The sequence below is a fragment of the Mytilus californianus genome, unplaced genomic scaffold (genome assembly GCF_021869535.1).
Source record: "Mytilus californianus isolate M0D057914Y unplaced genomic scaffold, xbMytCali1.0.p SCAF_2, whole genome shotgun sequence".
NCBI classification, from domain to species: Eukaryota; Metazoa; Mollusca; class Bivalvia; order Mytilida; family Mytilidae; genus Mytilus; species Mytilus californianus.
This window is the reverse complement of record NW_026262668.1, coordinates 37,811,007-37,836,945: the sequence shown is the minus strand read 5'-3', so window position 1 is coordinate 37,836,945 and position 25,939 is coordinate 37,811,007. Positions and strand designations below refer to the sequence as shown.

Sequence of the window (25,939 nt, the reverse complement as noted above, 5' to 3'; positions counted from 1 at the left end):
CTAAAAATAAGACGACGGATATGTTCTTCTGTATTTGTTACACAATCTTTTTGAGTGAAATTAGCTACAAAATACTGGTTATATTCCATGTCGTTACCAATTGATAAGAAACTTAGTATGATTCACATGTCATTCCGATTAAGCATGGAAAGCCTTATCAAATGTATACTTCTCTATTATTTGTGCTCATCATACAAATGTAAGTAAATGAATAACTAATGCCGCTCTCTCAATTTAACAGAGATCGAGTCTAAATCAAAACTTTCTTCTTCAAATAGAACACATTATTTGTATATGATTTCTCTTCGCAGAAACACTTTAACGTCAGAGTACCCAAATTGCGCCGAGTACCCAAACTACACCTATTCAATAAAAATAGCAGCGGGAATCTTACAAGTTTTCTTGAAACTAAACAATTTGTATTTTCATGATTTGACATTATACACGTCTTTCAACATAGGTAGGCTATATTTGAATATACACAAAACGTTCATAGTATATATCAACAGATGATGTATTCACTAGAAAAGTAAAATCTACGGAACGTCGCCATGCGACGTCCACAAAAAGTCACCTTTTAAAAATGAGCAAATAAAATATGTAACAAGCATCCATTTCTTAAAAAATAAATAAACATGGACTAATGTCAAGTTGTTCTAAATATTTGAAGAAATAAAACAAAACATCTGTTAATCGATTTTTAAGGATGTGAATTTAAGCGTGGATGCAATTTGGGTACTCCTCATTACAGAATCATAGATCGTTTGGAGGATGGTTCAAACCCATTTTTCTATGATTCAAGATGGATTCAAAATTAAATTGTTGTAACTATATAGTAAATAAGGATACATCTACAAAATAAACACAGAATGGAAACTTTTGTATGGATAAATAAACGTAGGTGAAAAAACTGTCAAAATAGGTGCAATTTGGGTTCCCACACGTTACAATAATTTATATTCAAATATCTTGACATAATAATATATGATACCAGTACAAATCGTTGATTACTTACTTGCTAGGTATGATGCCTCATTTGTGAATCCATTGTGAACAATATTAACGTCTCCATTCATATCTAATGTTTCCGAGGCGTAATGATGAGTCACAGATTTAGGCGTTGGTATTGCAATTTTTTTCTTAGGATTTTTCCTCATATCCTTATATTTTTCAAACCGGTCTAAAGGTGTGTAAGGGTTGTAAAGATCAGTTTTTATTCTCTTCCATTGATTTGGTTCATCAAAATTCCCAACAAAATCACCTGATGTACTTTCAAAGACACGAGGCGATAACCCATCGACAGTTATATACCAGTTTGGAGGTATGTCTGATTTTGATATTGCCCAGTTCGACCCAAAGAAACGTATCTCTCTTGTAGAATTAGGTTTAATTTCCGAAAAATCTTCAACTGGGGTGAGTGAATACAAACTACCTTTTGCATGATCGATTCTAAGTTTTGATTCATGAAGTATGTATCCCCCGGGTAAAATGTTGTGTCCATCTGGTGATAAAATATGTTCTGCTTCAATAAGGAAAAAGCTGAAGAAGTAGATTTTCCAGTTTAACCCTGATAAAGAATGGAACCCTTTATTTTCAAATATTATTCGGAAAAGGTGCTTATTCCCATTGAATTGCAAATTGTCAACAACGTGAACTTCAACTCGTAAATTCTTAGCAATGTCATCTAATTCCTCTTGAGTTGACACTTGGCCATATATAAAATCTGTAAGATGAAAAAGATGACATAAAAATATACTAAGAAAGTGATTTAACATTCAGTATTAATTGAATATATTAAAAAATGTAATCAATTCTTGACTAAACATTAAGGGAACATTTTTACTGGAATTGATAAGTACATGTCCATATAAATGCCGTAATCAATCTCAAATGTAACAGGTGAGCAATACACAATCCCTTTTGTTTCTATGTAAGAAAAAATGTTGCACCAAAATGAAAATACATGTAACGCTGTTTAAAAGTCCGATGCGCTTTTCTAGATTTTTATTGAAGTAAACATATATATAACAATCCTATTTTACTCCGTATTGCAAAGCTTGTCTGGTGATTTACTGTTGTTAACCCGAAATTACTTCAAATCGCTATAGAGTAAATATAGCCAGTGACTGTACGTTGTTCGTAAATATAGACAGTTTAACAAATACACCCTGTGTTCGGGAAACTCGAGTCAATGCGATATTAGTTTATATTTATTATTTCCGTGTTAGGTACTTTTATTGACTCTTCGGATATGCCTTTGTACGAGGATAAAATCCGTAGTAATTCAATCAACAAGACTTTACACACTACTTTTTGGTTTTTAATGCCGTACCGGTTTACAACCGAAAAATCAAAGAACGGCCTACCCCTGCGCAAACCAAACGCTGTATTTCATAAGTTCATAGTTGCTTTGAGATCATGATTTCTAATGAATAATTGATTATACGTCGGGTAGAGGTTAAATTCATAAATTACATATTATGCATTGCTGAGAAAATAATCATAATTATGTTGGATAACGGAATTCATCACGCGTTCGGATGTACAAATGTACCGAAATGTAGGTCACTGTATTATAAACGGTTCGGGCATTTTAAACATTGATTTATTATCAGGACCTTGTGGTATTCACATAACTGATAACGTTAAACCCTCATTTTGATGCATTAAAATTAATAACATTAGTTTTCAGAATAATACATGAATACATTTATTTTGTACAAAGGTTCTTGTATTATAATGTGTTCATCAATTATATGTGTACTTCCGTATTTCTAAACATCATGATTTTGCTTTAATATTTTTACTTTATAATCCAGCTTTGAGGAAATTTTTATTTAATAAGGTCTTTCCCCTACGTAGCCGAACATAAACCATTCTGGAGTTTTTCATAAACGATACATAAATGTCGTCCCTACATCACCTGTATAGTTTGCCCGTCACAATCGCTATAAATTGGTCCAAAATCATTTTAAGGTACACCACTCCCTCATTTTCGTTTCGTCAATTTCAGTTTTCTACCCTAACTTCAGATTTTTGAAAATAAACCATTCTGGAGTTTTTCCTAATAAATACGCCAATGTTTCCTCTACATCATAATATGCAGTTGTTGATCGTTGTTGCCCGTCACAAATTCTATAAATCGCTCCAAAATCAACTTAAGGTACTACGCCACCCCTATTTTCGTATTGTCAATTTTTGTTTACGTACTGGTTCCCAGATATGATCTCTATGTTTCATCTCATAGAGACATAACTTGGGAATGTTACCAGTATTTTTTTTTATATCAGGCTGGTAACTTCATACATATAATATTTGCAAATATGGCTTGGTTAAAACACTTCTAGTTCATATATTTAGCCTAATTTTCTAAATTGACCATTTGAGGCAGAAATTGTGAACTTTTATATATAAATAGGCGTACAGTAAGATGTGGACTGGAGACAGAGGCAGGATTGGATACTTAATATAATCTTGAATTTTGGAATGATTAACTACTAAACTTTACATTTATAGTATTCTGAAATGCTTTCAATTTGTTATCATAATAGTTTCTTACAGGTTGTAGGCATTTCATGTCAGAAAACATGCACATAGGATAAGCTGACAATAATTAAAGTCTTGTTTTCAAATTCTTTAAAATTGAAACAGGGGTGGGGGATATAAAATGTACTGTAAAAGAAAAGTTAAAGTATATGCAGTGATTTCTTTTATACTATGACTCTGATAAATAAGTATTGTTGAGAGAAAAAGTGTTTTTCTAGATTGTTCTTTTTGAAAAAAATGTTAGTATAGGTTGCACTTTGTAAATATAAAATACAGCTCTCCACAAACCACGCCTCTTTTGGGGAGATATATAATATTCATAGATATTTTGTTTTGTTTACGTACTGGTTCCCAGATATGATCTCTATGTTTCATCTCATAGAGACATAACTTGGGAATGTTACCAGTACTATATTATATCAGGCTGGTAACTTCATACATATAACATTTGCAAATATGGCTTGGTTAAAGCACTTCTAGTTCATATATTAGCCTTATTATGTTAGATATATGGTTTGAGATGATATTATTGCGACAAGATTTTAAAACTGTCCATTTGAGGTAGAAATTGTGAACTTTTATATATAAATAGGTATACAGTAAGATGTGGACTGGAGACAGAGGCAGGATTGGATACTTTATATAATCTTGAATATTGGAATGATTAACTACTAAACTTTACATTTATAGTATTCTGAAATGCTTTCAATTTGTTATCAGAATAGTTTCATACAGGTTCTAGGCATTTCATGTCAGAAAACATGCACATAGGATAAGCTGACAATAATTGAAGTCTTTTTTTTTAAATTCTTTAAAAATTGAAACAGGGGTGGGGGTATAAAATGTACTGTAAAAGAAAAGTTAAAGTATATGCAGTGATTTCTTTTATGCTATGACTCTTATAAATAAGTATTGTTGAGAGAAAAAGTATTTTTCAAGATAATTGTTCTTTTTGAATAAATGTTTGTATAGGTTGCACTTTGTAAATACAGCTGTCTCACAAGAGAGGGACGAAAGATACCAGAGGGACAGTCAAACTCATAGATCGAAAACAAACTGACAACGCCATGGGCAAAAATAAAAAGACAAACAGACAAATAATAGTACAGATGACACAACATAGAAAACTAAAGACTAAGCAACACGAACCCCACCAAAAACTGGGGGTGATCTCACAAACCACGCCTCTTTTGGGGAGATATATAATATTCATAGATATTTTGTTTTGTTTACGTACTGGTTACCAGATATGATCTCTATGTTTCATCTCATAGAGACATAACTTGGGAATGTTACCAGTATTATATTATGTCAGGCTGGTCACTTCATACATATAACATTTGCAAATATGGCTTGGTTAAAGCACTTCTAGTTCATATATTAGCCTAATTATGTTAGATATATGGTTTGAGATGATATTATTGCGACAAGATTTTAAAACTGACAATTTGAGGTAGAAATTGTGAACTTTTATATATAAATAGGTATAAAGTAAGATGTGGACTGGAGACTTGGAATGATTAACTACTAAACTTTACATTTATAGTATTCTGAAATGCTTTAAATTTGTTATCAGAATAGTTTCATACAGGTTCTAGGCATTTCATGTCAAAAAACATGCACATAGGATAAGCTGACAATAATTAAAGTCTTGTTTTCAAATTCTTTAAAAATTGAAACAGGGGTGGGGGTATAAAATGTGCTGTAAAAGAAAAGTTAAAGTATATGCAGTGATTTCTTTTTTGCTATGACTCTGATAAATAAGTATTGTTGAGAGAAAAAGTGTTTTTCAAGATAATTGTTCTTTTTGAATAAATGTTAGTATAGGTTGCACTTTGTAAATACAGCTGTCTCACAAACCACGCCTCTTTTGGGGAGATATATAATATTCATTGAAATTTTGTTTTGTTTACGTACTGGTTCCCAGATATGATCTCTATGTTTCATCTCATAGAGACATAACTTGGGAATGTTACCAGTATTATATTATATCAGGCTAGTAACTTCATACATATAACATTTGCAAATATGGCTTGGTTAAATCACTTCTAGTTCATATATTAGCCTAATTATGTTAGATATATGGTTTGAGATGATATTATTGCGACAAGATTTTAAAACTGATCATTTGAGGTAGAAATTGTGAACTTTTATATATAAATAGGTATACAGTAAGATATGGACTGGAGACAGAGGCAGGATTGGATACTTTATATAATCTTGAATGTTGGAATGATTAACTACTAAACTTTACATTTATAGTATTCTGAAATGCTTTCAATTTGTTATCAGAATAGTTTCATACAGGTTCTAGGCATTTCATGTCAGAAAACATGCACATAGGATAAGCTTACAATAATTAAAGTCTTGTTTTCAAATTCTTTAAAAATTGAAACAGGGGTGGGGGTATTAAATGTACTGTAAAAGAAAAGTTAAAGTATATGCAGTGATTTCTTTTATACTATGACTCTGATAAATAAGTATTGTTGAGAGAAAAATTGTTTTTTCAAGATAATTGGTTTTTTTGAATAAATGTTAGTATAGGTTGCACTTTCTAAATAAAGCTGTCTCACAAACCACGCCTCTTTTGGGGAGATATATAATATTCATAGATATTTTTTTTTGTTTACGTACTGGTTCCCAGATATGATCTCTATGTTTCATCTCATAGAGACATAACTTGTGAAGGTTTACAGTAACCTTTTGGAAAAGGAAAGACCTTAATAATAATAATCAAAAGAAATACTGTAAGGTCTTTCCCGTTTGGAAAAGGAAAGACCGTAACAATAATCAGAAGAAATACAGTAAGGTCTTTCCCTTTTGGAAAAGGAAAGACCTTAATAATAATCAGAAGAAAAACAGTAGTCTTTCCCTTTTGGACAACACTTTAATAAGTATGCTGTGTTTCCGTTGAAGGACAATACCCTCCTCTTAATATTGAACGAACCTTTTATATGACTTTCTATTTAAGAAAAATATATATTTTTTAGATATTCCGATGTCGGAATAGTGGGATGTTGAACTATTGGAGTGTCGTCCTATTGCGGGAGTCGGACTAATGGGGTGTCGGAATAACGGGGCTGCCCCGTTTTGCTTCGTCCTTTTATATCTTCCGACTATTTTTTTTCTCCTTTTATATATACAACTTAGTTTATGGTGGCACTGTAGTAGTTACATTCCGGAACTTAGGTTGCTTTTTTGTGTACCCTATTTAAGTCAATGTACTGAACACTGTGGTTCGACAAAAACTACAGTATCTAATGAACATACATTGTACTTTTCCAAGCTGAGGGATGAATCAGGTGTAGAATAATCTTAGGTTCATAAAGATACAAGAAAAGATAAACGGCTATCATACATATTCAAATTTATTTCTGAATATTATAATGAAATTACTTCAGTTAACTGTGTATGTAGGTTCTTGGGCAGTGTTAGAAAGTGAAAATTCTGAAAAGGCTATCATTATCCCTATGGCCCAGAAATACTATAGTGCCACCTTAAAAATTGTTTTAAATAAACAAACATAAAATATTCCCCAACAGTTATTAATGGTGCATTATCATTAGAAAACATCGCTTAAACAATGATATATGAGAGTACGTCATACACGTTGACATGTGTTCAGATAAATGTTACTGAGCGTTACTTGTTGTTTTTCTAAAGGCAAATCCGTTATTAATTAATTTCATAATGATATTGTTCTATGTTGCACAACAGAGAACCCTGGGTATATTTTTGCCGATTAATTTGTTTTTATGACTATCTTTACAGCCTTTTACAATATTCTGTGTAGTTTAAAAGTTAGCAAAGCATATTCTTCAGATTCACAAACTGGTAGACGTGTATAGGTATGTGCAACATTGTATATTTAACGGTGATAAAGGAATCTCTGCTCAAAAACCATCTTTTTAATACACACATTAAGTACGAAATAATACTTTCCAATGATTAAGGTTATTAATTACCATACGAGTGATAACTTCAATATTTTTGTCTATAGATTTAAAACCAAGTCTTACCTGTATACAGCAATACAATAATGAAGGAAATCTTAATCCCATGTGTCATGTTCTTTCCAGTGTAGGGATGGATATTGAAGAAAAAAACTTAGAGCAACGTATTTATAGCAGGGATGAAATGGGAGAATACATTCCACAGTATTGACCTTTCACCCAAACGATTGTAAGAACTGCAGATCTACAATGATATATCAACATGTACGAAGTAAAATTGTTTGGTTTCCAGTCAACTTGATTAATGTACACAAGTCACCATATTCAAATATACGGTATACTACTTCTAAAAAGTTTGACACCGTAAGGTAAATATTTGTTATGCAAAATTTATATTTGTGTAATATTCCTTAATGTATTTTATTTTACAAACTGTTACTTTTTGTAACGTTTGAATTAGCACAGATGACGATCAAACTAATATTCTAGTTATATACTGTAGTATATTTTACTGAACAAATCTTTATTGTTATGATACTAAATAACTCAAGCATGTGACAAACACAAAACAATACCAATACACAATATTTATGTAACTATTTCAAGTGTGCAAGAGAGACCTGTCCTCAGTTCTATTGACCCAGTGTTGTCCTCCCGATTGTCCCACTTTAAAAAATTACAGGTAAGAAAGTTATGAAATTATGTGGGTCAATTTGGAAGATGTTTGTTGGACAATTGGGAAGTTAAAGTGTTGGACAATCGTTTTGATTGTAATTTATTTGTGTAAGTGGTAATCAATCAAATGGAGAAAAGATGGTATTCACATATTTTAATTTGTTTTTGTGATATTTTGTTGACCTACTGTGCAAATTAAGAACAATAAATAATTAAAAAACAAAAATTGATATATTTCAACTTCATAATAGAACATAATTATATCATTGAAGAATTTAGAAGTATCAATGATAAGATAAGAATTAATTTAGAGAAATACAAAGATATCTAACAGTTTTAGGTGATGACAATATACCTGGCATGACGCTTGGGGCTAGATAAGCTAGAAAGTACACTACTGTGTTATTTTAGTTCTTTTTTTTAAATGTCTTCTCCAAAGCCTGGTGGAAGTAAAAAAAAAATGACCAGTGTAAAAATGATATCAATTATTAAAAGAACCTAAGTGATCATGATTCAAAGACTCAAAACTCCTACAAAAGTCAACTGATAAAACTTCTTGTAGATATGAACATCTACATAATATGTTCTAATTATCTACAAAGTTTCTTGAAATTCTGTTGAATGATTTCAGAGGAGTTGCAATAAAAAGAACAGGACTGATGAACAAACAGACTGACAGGTCAAAAAACTTATTTACTTTGTTGTGTGGGGTATAACAACTTGGTAAATCTAATGAATATGTTTATACTTCTTAATTTCTAGAAATAAATTATGACAAATAGTGTAGACTTGAAGAAATATGGACTAATCAACTATGATTCTTTAGTATTTGAAATGAAAAAAGTATTGATTTATTTTTCTTGCTTCATGATCATTCATTGTTATATTGTTACGGCCAGAAAATCGCCTTTTAATTGTAGCCAACAAAAGACACAAATCAATAATAAAATTTAACAAGATTTATTATACACAAGTTTTCAAGAAGTATTACACAAAAAGAAATGTCCACTTAACTGTCAAAATATATGTCCGATCTTTTGTCTTTTCTTTATCCGGAAATTTTCTCGGGAATCCACACAGAATATTACATCCAATAGGTCACAATCTAGTATGATGTAGTTTGTAAATAAAAGTGTCAATCCAACTGCTGAGAATATTAATGTATATCGATGTATATGTCTATGTCTATGTCTTAAAGTTTATCTTTAGTGTCTGTATATATATATATATGTGTCACGGAAATCTCTAGAACATTGTGGGGGCCTCGGTGGCCGAGTGGTCTAAGAAGTTACTACTGTAATCACTAGCCAGTCAACACTGAGGTTGTGAGTTCGAACCCCGCTCGTGCGGTTGCACTCGACTCCAATCTTAATTGACTAGGATTGTCAGTTTTCCTATCGATTTATTATACACAAGTTTTCAAGAAGTATTGCACAAAAAGAAATGTCCACTTAACTGTCAAAATATATGTCCGATCTTTTGTCTTTTCTTTATCCAGAAATTTTCTCGGGAATTTCTTTATCCGGAAATTTTCTCGGGAATCCACGCAGAATATTACGTCCAATAGATCACACTCTAGTATGATGTAGTTTGTAAATAAAAGTGTCAATCCAACTGCTGAGAATATTTATGTATATCAATGTCTATGTCTAAGTCTGAAAGTTTAACTTTAGTGTCTGTATATATATATATAGTTGTCACGGAAATCTCTAGAACATTGTAGAAAGGAAACTACTCAAAAATTTTATAACGGAAACTTCTAATACATTGTTGACTTTTAAATTACGCATCTTTTATTATGATAATTCTGGAAACTTTACGTAAGTAAAATAAAAAGTTCTAACCATTCCATCAGTCTCTATGATTGTTCCAGTGATTTCTAAACTGCACAGTTACAATATCATTTTTTAAACAAGTACAAATTATGTAAACATATTATTAGGCCACACAAAACAAATTAGGCCAACTAAATAAATATGGTAGTTACAATGTCATAACACCTCCCCTCTTAAACAAGATTGAGTGTAACGAGAACTTTTCATGAACAATATATACAAAAATACATAGTATGTATACATTGTGTTAATAAGGTCTAGATAAAGCATCTGCTATTACATTATCTTTACCTTTAATATGTTTACAATAACATCATATTCCTGTAACAATAAACTCCACCTAGTCTACCTCTGGTTCTTGTTTCTCATTTTATGTATGAAGGTGAGAGGATTATGATCAGTTTTCTTAGAAATATATGATATAGGTTTTTCAACATCATCTGTCTCTTGATACAAAACAGCTCCAACTCCTACATCGCTTGCATCAACGGCAAGTTTGAATTGTTTTTCAAAGTCTGGAGTGATCAGAACTGGACTATTAATTAAAAGTGATTTGCTATTTTCAAAAGCGTTTTGAAAATTATCACTCCAGATGAATTTAGAATCTATCCGTAAAAGATGAGTCAATGGTTGAACCACAGTAGCAAAATTTGAAAAAAATTTCTGTAAAATCCAATCATGCCTAAATATCTCATAAGTTGTTCTTTATTTGTAGGAGATGGAAATTTGGTAATTGCATCCACTTTAGCCATAATAGGTTTCACTTGACCTTGGCCAACTGCATGCCCTATATAATCAACAGTGACCTGACAAAACTCACTTTTACCAAGATTTACAGTCAAATTTGAATGTGACAATCTATCAAAAGTATCATATAAATGTGTTGAATGCTCTTTCCAGCTATCTCTACATACAATAAGATCATCAATATAAGCATAACAACAGTCTAAATCTTTTATAACATTATTGATCATTCTTTGAAATGTAGCTGGAGCACTTTTCATACCAAACAGCATGAAGGTATATTGAAATAAGCCGTCTGGTGTTTCAAAAGCTGATATTTCACGAGCTCTCTGTGTCAATGGAACTTGCCAGTAACCTTTAAATAAATCAAATTTGCACACAAATTTTGCTTGCCTAATATCATCAATGCAATCATCTATCTTTGGAATCGGATAGGAATCAGATTTTGAAACTGAATTTACTTTTCTGAAATCGGTCACGAAACGAAAGGTTTCATCTGGTTTGGGCACAGGGAGACAAGGAGAGCTCTACTGACTGTTACTCAGCTCAATAATATCATTGTCAAGCATATATCTAATTTCTTGTCTCATAAATTCAAGTTTGAGTGGATTGAGCCGGTAAGGATGTTGCTTAATTGGAGAAGCATCACCTACATCGACATCATGACAAACAGCAGTGGTTTTGTTTGGCACATCTGGAAAAAGATTTTTAAAAGAGAATACCAAAGTTTTCAATTTTTCTCTACGATCAAAAGTCAGATGTACAAGTTTGGAGTATAAATTTGACAAAATTTCTGAATTTTTCAATCTTACTGTTTGTTCCATAGTTTTAGAATTAAAAGATTGTTCAATTATATCTGGTTTGTCATGATTGTTCTGCAATTTAACCATGGCTAAAGTGGTAACTGGTTTACTCTCACCTTCATTAGTACGCTCAAAACATGGTTTTAACATATTAATATGACACACTCTACTTTGTTTGCGCCGACCTGGAGTTTTTACAATATAATTCAAATCATTGATTTTACTCTCTACTGTATAAGGACCACAATATTTAGCCTGTAAAGGATGTCCAGGGACTGGCAAAAAATACAAGTACCTTATCACCAGGCTTAATACTCTGTCCGTGGACTCTTTATCTTACCATATTTTTATCTTATTCTGACCATATTTTTATCTTATTCTGAACAGTTTTTAAATTGTTCTGAGTAATTTGACAAGCAGTATACAATTTTTCCTTAAATCTAGATGCATAGTCTAGAAGATTCAAGTCATTGTGTTCAGTAAGCCTCTTTTCCTTAACCAATTTTAAAGGTCCCCTTACAGTATGACCAAATACCAACTCAAAGGGACTAAAACAAAGGGATTCTTGAACAGCCTCTAGAACCGCAAAAAGTAAAAAGTGAACACCATCATCCCAGTCCCTGTCAAATTGAAGACAAAAAGTTATAATAATGTTCTTCAATGTTTGATTAAAACGTTCTAAGGCACCTTGAGATTCTGGATGATAAGCACTTGACCTATTCTGAGCAATCCCTAACTAGTAGACGACTTGCTGAAATAAACCTGACATGAAATTTGAACCCTGTCGGACTGTATAGACTTCGGAAGTCTGACTATTGTGAAAAATTTGATAATAGCTTCGACAATAGTTGGTATCTTGATATTCCTTAGCGGAATAGCCTCAGGAAAGCGAGCGGATGTACACATTATCGTCAATAAATACGCATTTCCAGTCTTGGTCTTTGGTAAAGGTCCAACGCAGCCAATTAGTACTCTGCTGAAAGGTTCTTCAAAGGCTTGAATAGGCAGAAGTGGTGCTGGTGGTATTTTCTGGTTAGGCTTACCAACAACCTGGCATATATGGCATAATTTGCAATATTCTGCGACATCATTTCTAAGTCTTGGCCAGTAGAAATGCTGCAAGATCTTAAGGCATGTCTTTCTTATACCTAAGTGTCCAGCCAAGGGGGTTTCATGGGCAAGACCAATAATGTCTTGCCTATAAACTTTAGGCACCACCACTTGGTATACCACTCTCCATTCCTCCTCTGGGGTAGCATCAGGGATCCTCCACTTCCTCATTAAAATGCCGTCTTGATGGTAATAGAATTCGGCCACTTTGTCTGCTTCCTCCAGTGGTTGAGCCTTCTTGAGTAGCTGAAGAACCTCAGGGTCTTTATTTTGTTCTTCGACAAATTTCTGTCGGTCTAATGAATGGCTGTTCACGTCTGGCCATGGCACAATTACTAGTACATTCTTGTTAATACTAGGTGGTCTTATTATGGCCTTCTCTGAGTTACTGGGACCTTCAATGTCGGCTAGGAAAGTGTCAGAAAGGTCCATGTAATCAAACTAGTCTTCTTGCGAATCTGCATTTTGTTGTTTTCTAGCCATCGCCCTAGTAACAACACAAGCTGGATACAGTTCAGCATCATCTTCAGGTTATTTAACATCCACCCCCGGTACACTGCATGTAACAATTGGTTCAGCAACCACTTTGTTCCTAGGTAGATCATTTCTTAGCAATAATGAAACACCCTCAACAGGGATATTAGGACGAACAACCAGAACAAATGGTCCAGTAATCAAATCTGACTTCAGATAAATACGATGGACGGGAACATCTTTACAACCTAACTCCACACCTTGTAACAAAACGGAGGCACCAACAAAAGTCTCCTCGGACAAAGGTAACACACCTTTAAACAATAAAGTCTGAGAAGCTCCAGTGTACCGTAAAATCTTAATAGGCTGAGGAGTAGTATTATCAACAATAGAAACAAACCCATCAGACATACAAGGTTTATAATCCTCCATGTAATCACAAAACAGGACTTAAAAGCCTTACTCGCAGGAAATTCCAACGTATTGGTAACACGGGGTGTCGTAGAAGCACTAGTCTTGGGCTTATTATCTCTTTCATTTTTCTTTTTGAGTCTAAAACAAGTCAATCAGCCATAAGGTGACCATTTTTTCTAACAATAAGCACAAGTCAGTGACTTCTTCTCAAAAGTATCAAATTTTAGACTAGACATATTATAACTAGACTGACTCTTAATGAGTGCAACAGGCTTACTTTCAGTACGCTCAGTACTTTGATTCATGAAATTTCCACTCGAAGTATTAAATTTTTGACCCTTGAAACTTCTTTTATGTGAAAGGGTATAATTATCGGAAATAACAGCTGCATCTTGTAATGTCTCCACACTTTTGTCATCTAAATGTGTTTTTTAAGTCCAAATGAACACATTGTTTGATCTTTTATAATAACATCAATTGTCTTAGGTTGTCAAAATTGTTATCTATTTTCTTTGATGTAATCCATTTATCAAATATATCTTCTTTTTCCTTAGCAAATTCAACATAGGTTTGTGAATCAAACTTTTTATTGGCTCTAAATTTATGTCTATATGCTTCTGGTACTAGCTCATAAGCTTTCAAAACTTCCTGTTTTACCGTGTCATAATAAGAACTTCTTTCGGACGAAAGTGCTGAGTAATTTTCAGCGGCCTTGCCATGAAAAACACTTTGCAGCATTGTAGTCTAATAAGGCTTTGGTCATTTTAGATTATGAGCAATTTTCTCAAACTGTGGAAAATATTTATCGACTGTTTTTTTTCACAAAATCTGGGAACCAAACGAATGTTTTTTGCTGCATCAAAATGTTCTGATTTTGACATTACCTAAGTGTTGCTTTTTTCAATGGCCATTTCAATTTTTATTTTCTCCATCTATAACCTTTCCCTCGTTTCAAGTTCTGTCTGTTTTAATTTAAATTCATCTTCTTTTTCTTTTTTCTCCATCGCTAACCTTTCTTCTTTTTCCAATTTTTTTAATTCAACTTCTTTTTCAAATTGTTTTAATTTAAATTCATGTTCTAATTCAAGCTGTTTTAATTTGATAGGGGCCTCGGTGGCCGAGTGGTATGAGTAGTTACAACTGTAATCACTAGCCAGTCGACACTGAGATTGTGCACTCGAATCCAATCTTAATTGACTAGGATTGTCAGTTTTCCTATCGAAGGTCAGTGGTTTTCTCCGGGCACTCCGGCTTCCTCCACCAATAAAAACTGGCCGCCACAAAATAGCCCAAAAGAGGTGCTTAAAAGTGGCGTTAAAACACCAAAAAATCAAATAAAATCAAACCTAGAACATTGTAGAAAGGAAACTACTCAAAAACTTTGAAACGGAAACTTCTCGAACATTGTTGACGTTTAAATTACGCATCTTTTATTATGATCATTCTGGAAACGTTATGTGAGTAAAATAGAAAGTTCTAATCATTTCATCAGTCTCTATGATTGTTCCAGTGATTTCTAAACTGCACAGTTACAATATCATTTTGTAAACAAGTACAAATTATGTTAACATATTATTAGACCACACAAAACAAATAAGGCCAACTAAATAAATATGATAGTTACAATATCATAACAATATGGATAAAAATATAAGTGATTCCGGTACAGTAATTATAATATAATATATAAGATGCAGTTTTGTTGTGGTATAAAAATGAACAGTGCTATAATTAACGTTTACACAGATTAGAAATTAATGAATGAATGATAAATGTTGAACAATAAAAGATAATCATAGAAATCGATTAGGCCTTGTGAATTTTGTCCTTTTCTTTTACAGAATTAAACATAATGTATCAGTGAATGACCATTTACACTCATGACTCATCAGTAGGCAGTACAGATGTTGGGAAAAAGGGTTGGGAAACCACCTAGCATCATATTGCTAGTAGCACGATTAGCATTGTTTTGTAAATTTGGACACTGGTGAATAGGTGTTTCATTGGAAACTTTTATATACAACTTCAAATATCTTTGCCTACTGTATAAATTGCTTTCACATGCATTTTCCTATTTGGGAATATTGCAAGTGGTTGTCTTATGGCTTCTGGAAAAAATAATTTTGGTTCAAATGTAAATACAATGCTTCAATCTCCCCTTATAGGGGCATTAGCTGTCAAATTCATGTTCATCGATTTGACTCAAATTCTCATATTTGATTCATAACATACTAAAACGTATATCCAAATTACAATAAGTCTGAAATAAACAATTAACAATGCATGGAATCGATAATATATATCAGCATTTCGTGTGAATCTTAATCTAATTAACCATCGACATGACCTCCGAAGACTTCCGACGGTCACATAATCCGATATTAACATAAACATAAATATGAATAGATCTCGACCTGCAATTGGACTTTTCTAGGTATGTTTGATTCCATGTTATAGGTTAAAAAAATATATCAACGTTTTTACCTGTATGAAAATGAATTTTTGTGGATCAAATCAGTCATCAAAATGGTTCACCTTTGTTTCACTTTTAATGTTGACATTCTTTTCCCTTTAATAGCTGAACAAGACTTATTCATGCGTAAGTGTTTCTCGTTTCTCGTTTTTTTATATAGATTAGACCGTTGGTTTTCCTGTTTGAATTGTTTTACACTATTCATTTTGGGGTTCTTTATAGCTTGCTGCTCGGTGTTGAAGGTCGTACTTTGACCTATAATTGTTTATTTTTTACACATTGTGACTTGGATGGATAGTTGTCTCATTGGCATTCATACCACATCTTCCTATTTATAGTAACCAATCTCTAGCTAATGGGTTAAATTGATATTATATATATATTTCCATGAACTGAATAAAAAAAGATGCAATGTACGACAGAAAAATTACATACAGGCTTTCCATACACTTGGCATCCTCATATATCCAACATTTCAGTTGAAACTATTTTCAATATCAATTTCTATATATATCAAATGAAAACATTTCGATATACATGTAATGATAATCTTTTTTTTAATGTGAACAAGTATTTTCTATAAAAATCCTACGTGGACTATTTTGTACGGCATGCGACATTCCAATTTATTAATTTATAACTAAAATTTTCCATGTCAAATGTGCCCGTACAAATAATTGACATACAACTAAAACTGTGGTGTCCGGACGGGCCCGGATCCGAGAAAAATATTTAAGTGGAGAATAGCCTGGCTCAATGATGATTGAGCTAGGTCTGGTTCGGAACTTTGCCGTAGGGACTTGCCGAGGAGTACCGAGTGTGTGGTTAATATGAGAAGTACGTTAAATATCAACTTTGAATCCCCGTTGTGGCCATACGGGCCCGGATCCCAGAAAAATATTTAAGTGAAGAATAGCCTGGCTCAATACCTTTTAAATGAGCTAGGTCTGGCTCGGAACTTTGCCGTAGGGACTTGCCAAGGAGTACAGAATGTGTGTTTGGTAAGGGAAATGCGTTAAGGGATAACTTTGAATCCCTATGGTGTCCAGACGGGCCCGGATCCCAGATAGATATTTAAGTGGCGAATAACCTCGATCTACACCTTTGAAATGAGCAAGGTACGGTTCGGAATATTGCCGTAGGGACTTGCCATATAAAACACGATTCCTCACATCTTACTTAAATCAAATATAAACAATGGTAGTTATGCTTTCATATTTTAGTTTATATTCCTACATTGTTTCTATTCCTCCTAATCATAATGAATCAAAAAACGAGAAGAAGAACGGAAAAAAAACCGATTTTAAATTGTACATTATTTTATTAAACAGTCAGTGTCCTCCGAAAAATAAGTGGCTGCTAGCATCATTGTTATATAAAACGGATTGTCATCTTTTGAGAATCACGACAAGCCGTGAAAATGTCGAATCCCGGTGTCAAAAGAGGTGCTATTATATTAAACTAAGATTTTGATATCTTTGGAACGTTTGAGTCTTATATAGTTTTTTGGTTTTTAGACATATCATTAAAATTGGCTGCTGGAAAAAAAGTGGCTGCTATCTTGATTGGCTGCTAAAAGTGGCTGCCAGCTTGAGTCTGGTAGATACCCATCGTATATTAAGAGAGGAGAAGTAGCTTTTTAAGTCGGTCATGTTTAGCCCTCGATGGTTGTAATCTGCTACCAATGTATATCTTTTAACTTTATCTTTTTTACCATCCCATATAAAACTAAAGATTTCTCTTTCTAGTTCAAGTATACTTGAGTTACTTAAAACTGTAACGTTCGCTAAAAAGGTAAATTGTGGTATAATGAGTGTTTTAACTATAAGAATTTGACCTAAGATTGTTACTTTTTTTTTTCCACGATGTAATTAGATTTCTACTCTTTTCATGTCTACATTGTAGTATCCCAATTCATTTTTTCACAATCTTTTTTATTAATGCCGAAATATATTCCTAGCACTTTTACGGATTTATCTGTGAAATTAATTTCATCTACTTTATCCCTACAATGTTTGAGTTTACCAATCCAGATTCCTTCTGTTTTATTTTTATTTAGATGTAGTCCGGAAAAAGTTCCATAAATTTCGATTATATTTTAGCTGTTCGGATTTCTTTTTTCGATTTTAGGAATTGAGTTGTATCATCAGCAACTTGCGTGATTTTCAAGCTATGTGTTTTACTATCAATTTTTAATTCTATGCCTCTTATATTTTTGTTTTGCCTTAGTTGGTTAGCCATTATATCTACTGACATTACGAAAAGTAGAGAAGAGCACTGGCATTCCTGCCGGATACCTCTGAGGGGTCTAAAAGGGGCAGTATCCACCCGTTATTAAATATAGAGCTATTTATATCTGTATACAAGGTTCTTATCCAATTTATGAAGGTTTTATTAAAACCAAAATATTCTAAAGTATGATACATAAATTCCATTCTAATGTGTCCAAAGCTTTCGAAAAATCTATGAATAAAATAGCACCCTCTATATTAAATTTATCTGCGTAGTCTATTACATCTTGTATTTGGCGTAGATCAAAACCTATGAATCTGTTCTTGATGTATCCTGTTTGATCAGCATAAATGATTAGATTAAGGATTTTTTTTATTCTTAAAGCTAAAGTGTAGGAGAGTATTTTATAATCGCTATTTAATAATGATATTGGTCTGTAATTTGCAAGTTCCAACGGATCATTTTTTTTATAAATTAGATTCAGTAAGCTTTGTCGTTGCGTAAATGGCAGTTGTTTATTTTCAAAGCTAAAATTAAAAATTTTTACAAGTAGAGGTCCAAGAAGATCCTAAATTTTTTTATAAAAGTTAATGCTTATCCCGTCTTTTCCTGGACTTTTGTTTAGTTTTAGATTAATGACTGCAATAGTTGATTCTTCTAGCGTTACGTATCCGTCACAAGATTTACTTTCTTCTGATAATTTATAATTAAGTTTTGTTTCAGTAATGTATTTTTGAACATCTATATCCGGTTTTTGTTTAGTGTCGTATAAATTAGCATAAAAAACCCTTTCAAGCTTTAATATTTCATCTTGATCTGTTACTCTTTCACCTTTATTGTTTCTCACTTTAAGTATTGTCTTTTTCGTTTGTTTAGATTTTTTAAGATCTAGGAAATTGCGTTATTTTTGTCTCCTTGTTTTGATCTTATTTGTGCTCCTTTAATAGCTTTGTATTCATATTGGTTTTCTAGCTCTTTTTCTAATGTGGATATTTTTTCTTTTATAAAATTATTTTCCTCATTATTTGATTTCTTATATAATATTTTTAGTTGTGATTCTAAATTACGTGTTACATTTTTTCTATTTTTTGCTTTAATTCAACTATACTTAATACTATATTCCTTTATTTCTAATTTGAAGGAGTCCCACAGACGTCTTGGATCTATTTCATTTTTTCTATCTTTTTACCATGTTTTTGTATTATTTTACGTATATCGCATTCATACTCTTGCTCGTCGAGAATATCGTTATTAATTTTCCAGTATCCCGGGCCTCTAGTTTCAGTTGAGACATATTGTAATTGTATGGAAACTGCTTGGTGGTCAGTGCTTTTAATAAGAATAGGCCTAATGTCACACGACTTAACGTTTAAAACGAAATCTTTTTAAATAGGAACATGTCAATTCAACTAGACTGGACTGGATTTCTCCATGTATATTAAATCTTTTGGGGGTTTAAGTGACCATTCAGGATTCTACTTCGTCAAAATTATCTCCCCATTACGCCAGTTCATTTTTACAATCGTAAAAATGGAAGCCATTGTAGGGATGACGCACTTCCAATTCAGCTCTTGAAAACCGATAAATTTATCCACATAGCACCATTACGATCCTTATATGCCAGGTGTATTTTAAAAGACAAATGTATCTACTAGCTAATGAGCATCAGTTAATGTACTTGTCTGCATTCAGTCAACTTAAAACTATTGTCGGATCGGTTGTCAGGTCGAATTTTCGGAAATTCATAAACATTTAAAAAAATTCTAATTAAATATTTCGTGGAAGGGCAGACTAAAAATTTTCAGTGGTTGAAGACTATAAACCCTAATTATCACACACAAAAAATGAAGTTTTTTCGAAGATATGCATTTTTAAGATCCAACTTAAAAGTCAGTCGTCAAGTACTTTTAGTAAAAATTTTGCTATTCGAACAAACCTACTCTGCTTTTGTGATTTATTAGAAAGGTATTTCACTTAACCCATATATATTTAATTTTTTAGTACTGTGAACTTTCGATGTTATAAAGTCAACCTGTAGCCTTGATATATAAAAATAATAGAATCTGAAGCGAGATGATGTATCAAATACTCTTGCATTATACGTTTTCAAGACAGTATATTTCACTCAAATATGCCCTAACATAAAAAGGTGCACTCGATTTTATCTTTTCGATGCAATTGTTACCCATTTTTTAATTTTTTTTCTTGAGTTAAATAATTCATTCATTCATTCATATCTTTAATTCCTCATAAATGAGATTCAATGAACATATAATTAATGAATATAAGTAAACGTCATAAGTACACACAAAATACTAGTATAAGAGCAAAATATAATAAAGTAAATACACAAAAGATAAATGACTGTTTATACAAGCAATATTTGAAATACTGATGCAATGACACATCATGTATTGGCACATCTAATAACACTGTCTAAGAGATCGACTATATTCTGCTACACACTGGATAACATGTGCATGACACAGCTTGAGAAACTGAACCGAGCCATCTATGTTTGAAAAAATTGTCAGTGGTTTTCAACCGAGTAACATTTGAAACAGGATTTCGTCGTCATACATGCTTAATTCACAGTAAAGCTGCACTGGAAAATTGTCACCTAAAATGTCCCACCAGACTTCGCGCTGTACATTAGTACTTGGGCAATTGCAACACGCGTGTACATAAACATCTTTGAAATTCATTGTACATATATCACATGTATTACTTGTTGTATTTGGTATTTCAGTTAGTAATTTAGTGAAGGAATTTTTAATCTCCTTAAAAGAATTTGAGTGTTTCCAAAATTCCGTAATAGTCACTGACGTGTGAATATTCCTGAAACGTGTGAAATTGTCATCAGAATTAACACGGTTTAACCAATTGTTTAACTGTATACTATCAACTGCGCTATAAACGATAGACTTCCAAATTTGTTTTGATGGGAATGTTCCATCTTCAATATAGTCAAGAAGGTAACTAATAAGTCCATACTGTTTTAAAATGTCAATGATATCAGGAATAAATCCGTAGTGTTTCCTTTGAGAGTCTACAAAGAAAGTAAACAATCTGGTGAGAAATATTCTCTTGGAAAGAGAGGAAATGTCTAAGATACACAGTTTTTGTAGGAATATGAGTTTTCTTTTGTCAATACATCCTGTTATTGGATGAATACCAAGAATACTTTCGCACATATCAGATCGTGTCGACGTTTTCAAGTTGAGAATATGTTTCACTATAAAATGTTGAAACCGGTTTAAAGTAGCTTTGTCATAAGATTTCATGTTATTCCACATCTCACAACCGTATAAAACACTGGGTAGTATCACAGTTGTATATAGTTTGAGTAATACACACGGATTCGTTGCGTTTGTCTTTATACCATTCAACGCAAAGTATGCGTTTCTGCCTTTTCTGCATGAACTTTCAGTTCTTTGATTTGATTTAAATCTAGAGTTTAGTTCTATACCTAAGTGCAGATAGTTATTTGCTATCGGGATACGTTCATTACCAATTAACCATAGAAAATTGACATTGATCTCTCTTGTATTTACAGAAAATTGAATAATACACGACTTATTTGCATTGAAACGAAAACGCCATTTCTTTGAATATTGGTTACACACATTAAGCATACGTTGTAAGGATACTGGAGATGTGGCAATACATGATATGTCATCTGCAAGAGCTGGTGCACAACAATTGATATTGAAAATACCTGTATTTGGATTAAATTTTTCCAGATCACAAATTAAATCATTTATAAATACTAAATACAATGAACCTGAGAGCACACCTCCTTATCGTACACCTTCTAATACAGAGAAAAAATCTGATTGAAATTGATTGACAACAACTGTACTTTTCGTATTATAATGGCAGTCATTAATTATTAACCATAGCTTGCCATTTACACCAAGTTTAAACAGTTTGTACATTAAACATAGCCTCCATACCGTATCAAATGCTTTCCTGCTATCCAGGAATGCTACAAAAATTTTACTAAACAATTCAATATTATGAAATATAGTTTCATGTAAATTAAAGGATGCAGTAAGACATCCGAGATATTTCTGATAACCTTGCTGCTGAGGGTTCGGAAAGACACTTTCATCGAAGACATATAACAACAATCTTGACTTAATAACATGCTCAAACACTTTGAGTACACATGGAAGTAAGGTGATTGGTCGGTAACTGTCCGGTGAAGTCTTAGGTTTATCGTTGCCTTTAAATAATGGAACAAGAAGACCAAGTTTCCAGCCATTAGGGATACGACCTTTACTCACAACAAGATTGAATAACGATGTTAAGCATCGAACTAAAGTATTTCCACCATACAACAGATGTTCATGTTGAATTTTGTCATGGCCACTAGCTTTTCTACGCTTTAAGAGTTTAATTATACCATCGACTTCACTTTCTTGGATAATACCACCTGGTAAATACACGTTTTGTTCATAACAAGATTTTAATATTTTATTGTAATCAAGTTCAATCTGTTGTTTCGTGTCATTATCATACAGTTAATCACTGTCAGGCTGGTAGAGTTTCGAAAAGTAGTCCATAAACGCATTAGCGATGCTTTCGGGAGTGTTGCATATATTGTCATCTTGGATTATTTCAGAATAAATTTTGGACGAGACAGTTTTATTACGTTTAATGAGTTTCTAAAAAAGACGGATATCGCATTCAGCTGCCTTATTAATGTCATCGTTAGTTTGTTGTATATATTGTTCATACGCAGCCTGTTGTATATTTCGGAATTCATGTTTTGCTCTCTTGTATAACCTATATGAATCGTGATGCATACCTCTAGGGCGACCATCAATAACCCAGGCTTTTCGTAATGATCGTTCCTTCTCGTGGGCAATCTTAACACCAGATGTCCAATACGGTTTAGTAAAAGGATTAAATCCACACTTCGGGACTTTTTTATCAGCTGCAAAATGTAAAATAGTCACCATATCGTTGTATATAGTATCAATATCTGCATTATCCGAGTCCATTTTCTTTATCAAAATTTGTAAAGGTTCGTGAAAAAATTGTTTATACAGTTCGATTTGATCATCCGTTATTTTGTGCCATGCTGGTAGCTTACTAAATGAATTCAATATTTGATGAGGATTATGTTGCAACACTATTTCGGCTAAAACTGGTAAATGATCGGATGTACTACTAACCGAACCCTCGCTAAGTATTTCATAAGACTTAAGCTGCCTATATATACTATCATTCATAAGAATATAATCAATCATTGATGTCTTATTAATAAATGTATAATCTGGCCCTTTATGTTTAATTTTTCCACCATCAGAGGTTATGCATTTTTTAGATCCAACTGAATAGACACCCATGTCGTCGACTTGATATCTAATTGTTTTGCTTAATTATGTAATAGATAAATTGAAAACTTATGCAAATTGTGTTTTTATGATAAAATACTTCGTAATTTAGCCGAAAAATGTCATTTTATTTGTTTCTATTAACTTTTGAAAATTTTGTTACTATAGTAAACATTACAGTAAGCATTTATCGCCTTCTCTAACAAAGAGCTTCGATTCTTTTGTTCTATTTCAACTGGGTTTCCGCCTGTGACTCCATATATCTATTAAGTCATTTGATTTTATTAAATTTTTTAGGCTATTGACTTGTTTACTTACTTTTTTACGAATATTTGAATTTTTTCTATCTACATTTTTAAGGGCATCATTCGTGTCTCTTCCTAAAATTATTGCGTTTTTGTTTATAAAGTCATTTAATTTTTTGTAAAAAATATTTCGTTCAGATTCTATATTCGGAGCATATATGGGTGCAGGTTATAATTCAACATGTTTTAATTAAAAAAATAAGTTGATTTTTTTATGTTACTTTAAATTAGCGAATGTACTTTATATTTGGGTCGCATTTTTAAAGTACACTTAATTTCATCTACATTTCATCGTCGTTTTTTAGCGTGGGAGTTACCTATGAAAATGATTACGTTTATCAATTTTCTTTTGTGTAATTGGATGGCAACACTATTGTTATAGTCTGTTTCACAATTGAGTTTTGTCCCATTGCCAAGTATTAGTCCGGTTTAAGGGAGGTAATCCAATCTTGTCAATAAATTTATTCAAAGGATATCAATTGTTATCAATCGATCCCAGCGTGCGTGGTGAAATAGCGAGGTCTGACAATTAGCACCTTGTAGTTTGTTTTCGATCTATGAGTTTGACTGTCCCTCTGGTATCTTTCGTCCCTCTTTTGTACTTTTTGTCTCTTATCTTAAATCCATGTACTGAACACACAAAACTAATTTGCTGATATTATCATGGAAATTGGTGATATATCAAGAACCGATTCTGTTTCTGGATATAGCATGCAAGTTCTAAAAAACCGTTCATGGACGTAGAATAAAAAATTGTTGTCTCTTTGACACATTCCTCGTTTTCTTTCTCAATTTTCTTTCGGTTTTGATACGTAAACTTGCTTTAACAATTTACAGTGTGTCTTTTATTTAAAATTTTTACAAATGTTATTTTTTATATAACTTTGATACCTTTTTTATTAACGTCTGTTTTTCGAGGAATGATGGTGATTTGTTTTGTATATATGATAATTTTATATGTGCGTTTGTTTGATATTCATTAACATTTCGTTTGTAATATTTGTAGGTCGGTTTTTGTCGGGTTTTTTCTTTCATAATTTGAATTAAGGTATGGTTAATAAAGTGTTTTTTTTATAGTTATAGCTCTCCTTCTATAGCTTATCCAATAAAGCATTCCGTCTACCCGAGCAACATTCAGCAAAGTCTGCATTTCACAAGCATGATATAGTTGTATGTGTTTTTTGATTTTAGAATAAAAGATGATGGGTACGTCAATGAGACAGCAACCCAACGACAGAAATAATCAAAAGACTTCTAGAGGCAACATGCAGTCTTCAACAATAGTCTATACTGCACAATATACCAGGCCCTAAATAGCCCCAAGTCGATTAAAGTTTCAAAAGAAGTTAACAAGAACAAATCAATGACCTGCCGTAAAACAACTATCATCACCGCTAAATATATATATAAAAAATAACGAAAAACATTGACACATGACATACGAAAACGGACACTGACGATGGTCCTTACTTGGTACGGATATATATGTAATGCAATTATATTATTTATATAAATAGTTCATAAACATAAGTGGGTATTTAAGAAAATACGTATGTTTTTCTCTACGACAATGTTTTAACCCAATCCAAGACTATATGTTAATGTAGGAAACATTGGTAATCTATGATATTACAATTTCATCCCATTGAAAGCTTTAAGAATTAACTTTAAAAAATGTTATAAAAGAAATGTCTATATATGTATATAAAGCAATGCTTACGACCAAAAATGGTCGGCTGGTGACAATAAAGACACTGAGTTTTTTCTGATATGAACGCAAGCTAAGGTTATCCAGGGGCTATAACCATAACAGTACAATATTATATACAATGTTCAAACTTTTATATCTTTTAAGCCTCTGCACTTTGTGAATACTAGTATGCAAAATATACTTAAAAATGGTTGTGGGATACACGAGAAGTCGGAACAATACTTTTTCAACTACTTCTATAGATCATAACATATTAAGAAGCCTAGTGCCGGTCATAAGCAAAGCCATGATCCTTCGTTGATTGATGAAAATGACAAAT

The 25,939-nt window shown here is 32.4% G+C and overlaps 1 protein-coding gene across 1 annotated transcript in view; it reads right to left on the bottom strand.

The window, feature by feature from the left end:
- Positions 1–3,572, bottom strand: part of LOC127728954 (uncharacterized) — a 64,698-nt gene extending 61,126 nt beyond the window's left edge. Inside the window, exons 1-2 of the mRNA XM_052236533.1 lie at positions 3,560–3,572; positions 1,016–1,723 (exon numbers count right to left, since the gene is read on the bottom strand). Of these exons, the coding sequence (XP_052092493.1) occupies positions 1,016–1,723; positions 3,560–3,572 (721 nt within the window). The remainder of the gene's footprint in view (positions 1–1,015; positions 1,724–3,559) is intronic.
- Between the last annotated feature and the right edge of the window lie 22,367 nt (positions 3,573–25,939).